Below are 1419 nucleotides of genomic sequence, written 5' to 3'. Positions count from 1 at the left end.
TTACCAATGTTGGTAATCACTTTTCTGTAAACCACTGTTCTGTCTGCTTCAAAGGGTCCAAAGTATCCACCATCATCTGCCACTGCAGTGAACATGATCTTTCTACCTATATAAAACAAAACATTGTCCTCATGTTAGTTTATTGAACTATTTTTATTCTATTTATCTTATATAACTTTATATTATGTTATATCTATCATCTGATAATCAAACAACAGGAGGCATTGGAGAGGATGTAGTTGTGAGCTTTAATTCACTTTTTGCAGTCTTTGAGTCTACAGCACAGATCAATAAATACCTGTTTGTCTGAATCTTAGTATTAAATGTGTCTCTCTCAACAATAAAAAGTTATTAAAACGTAAAATCAGAGTTTATATCTCCATTAACTGCAGCTATTTGATTATCAGCTGAAAGAGATTCAACATTATACCTGTAGAGTTTTCAGAAGTACACACATTCACACAAGTAGAAGTACAGATACTTGTATGTATGTAAAAAAAGACTGGTAGAGTAGAAGTACTCAAAGTATAAAAGAAAAAAGTAGTGTTTGTCTGAAGGACCTTTCTATCGGCTGTTTCTGTGCAAAGCAAACTGAAATTTCAAATAGGGAGTCTCTTTATCTCGTCTGTCGTGTGTGATATGCACCGGTCTTTATGATGTAAAGGCGTGCAATAATAAAAAACAAACAAAATGAAAACAATTCGTAGCTCACCTCAAATGCGTTAAAACTACAGTAACAAACCTGTTTTGACAATGTAAGGAGGAGAAAGTACAGATATTTGTGTAAGAATGTAGGAGGTAAAAGTAAAAAGTTGTCAGAAAAATAAATAATCGAGTACAGATACCTCAAAAACCTTTATTACTTCCCATGTTCTCTTGTCTTCCCATCCCTGCCAACTCATCCAGGAAGGTACAATGTTGCAAACGCAACAATAAACCTTCAATCTCCTTTAATTTTTTTTTAAAAGTTGCCCTGAAATCAGCCATTTTAACCAGTTAACTCTACAACACCTAACCATAACCAAACCTGAACCAACCACTGTGGGCAACAGAACAGGAAACGCTATTTAAACTGGGGTAACTATTCAAGAGGGGAAAAGACTTAAATACAAAACCTGTTGGTCTCATCAGTGTAAATGCTAGCGCTATTAACCTACTATTTATTTATTACTTAACAAATTGTCACTTTTTCTTTTTAAAATCCAGTTTCTATAACATTTTTCCACATGTTAGTTTAGTGAGGACACCAACCTAAAAGTGGGTCTAACGAAAGTTTCACTCTACCTGCCATCTCTGTTCGGTCACTTCTGTTGGGATGGTCGACAGACTGTTTCTCTCTCTCGTCCTCCGAAGTTGTGAATCATAAGATCCCTGATGCTGCTTTTATGCTGTTGTCAAGCACCTCCTTTACCCAGTTCC

General features: G+C 35.4%; 1 protein-coding gene across 1 annotated transcript in view; it reads right to left on the bottom strand.

Annotated features, from left to right (window-relative positions):
* LOC118338531 (complement C1q-like protein 2) overlaps positions 1-1413 on the bottom strand; it is a 3038-nt gene extending 1625 nt beyond the window's left edge. Inside the window, exons 1-2 of the mRNA XM_035675843.1 lie at positions 1285-1413; positions 1-106 (exon numbers count right to left, since the gene is read on the bottom strand). Of these exons, the coding sequence (XP_035531736.1) occupies positions 1-106; positions 1285-1291 (113 nt within the window). The 5' untranslated portion in view covers positions 1292-1413. The remainder of the gene's footprint in view (positions 107-1284) is intronic.
* Between the last annotated feature and the right edge of the window lie 6 nt (positions 1414-1419).

The sequence above is a fragment of the Morone saxatilis genome, unplaced genomic scaffold (assembly GCF_004916995.1).
Source record: "Morone saxatilis isolate NCDOM2014 unplaced genomic scaffold, NCSU_SB_2.0 Contig4, whole genome shotgun sequence".
Taxonomy (NCBI): domain Eukaryota; kingdom Metazoa; phylum Chordata; class Actinopteri; family Moronidae; genus Morone; species Morone saxatilis.
This window is presented reverse-complemented; position numbering and strand designations above follow the sequence as displayed.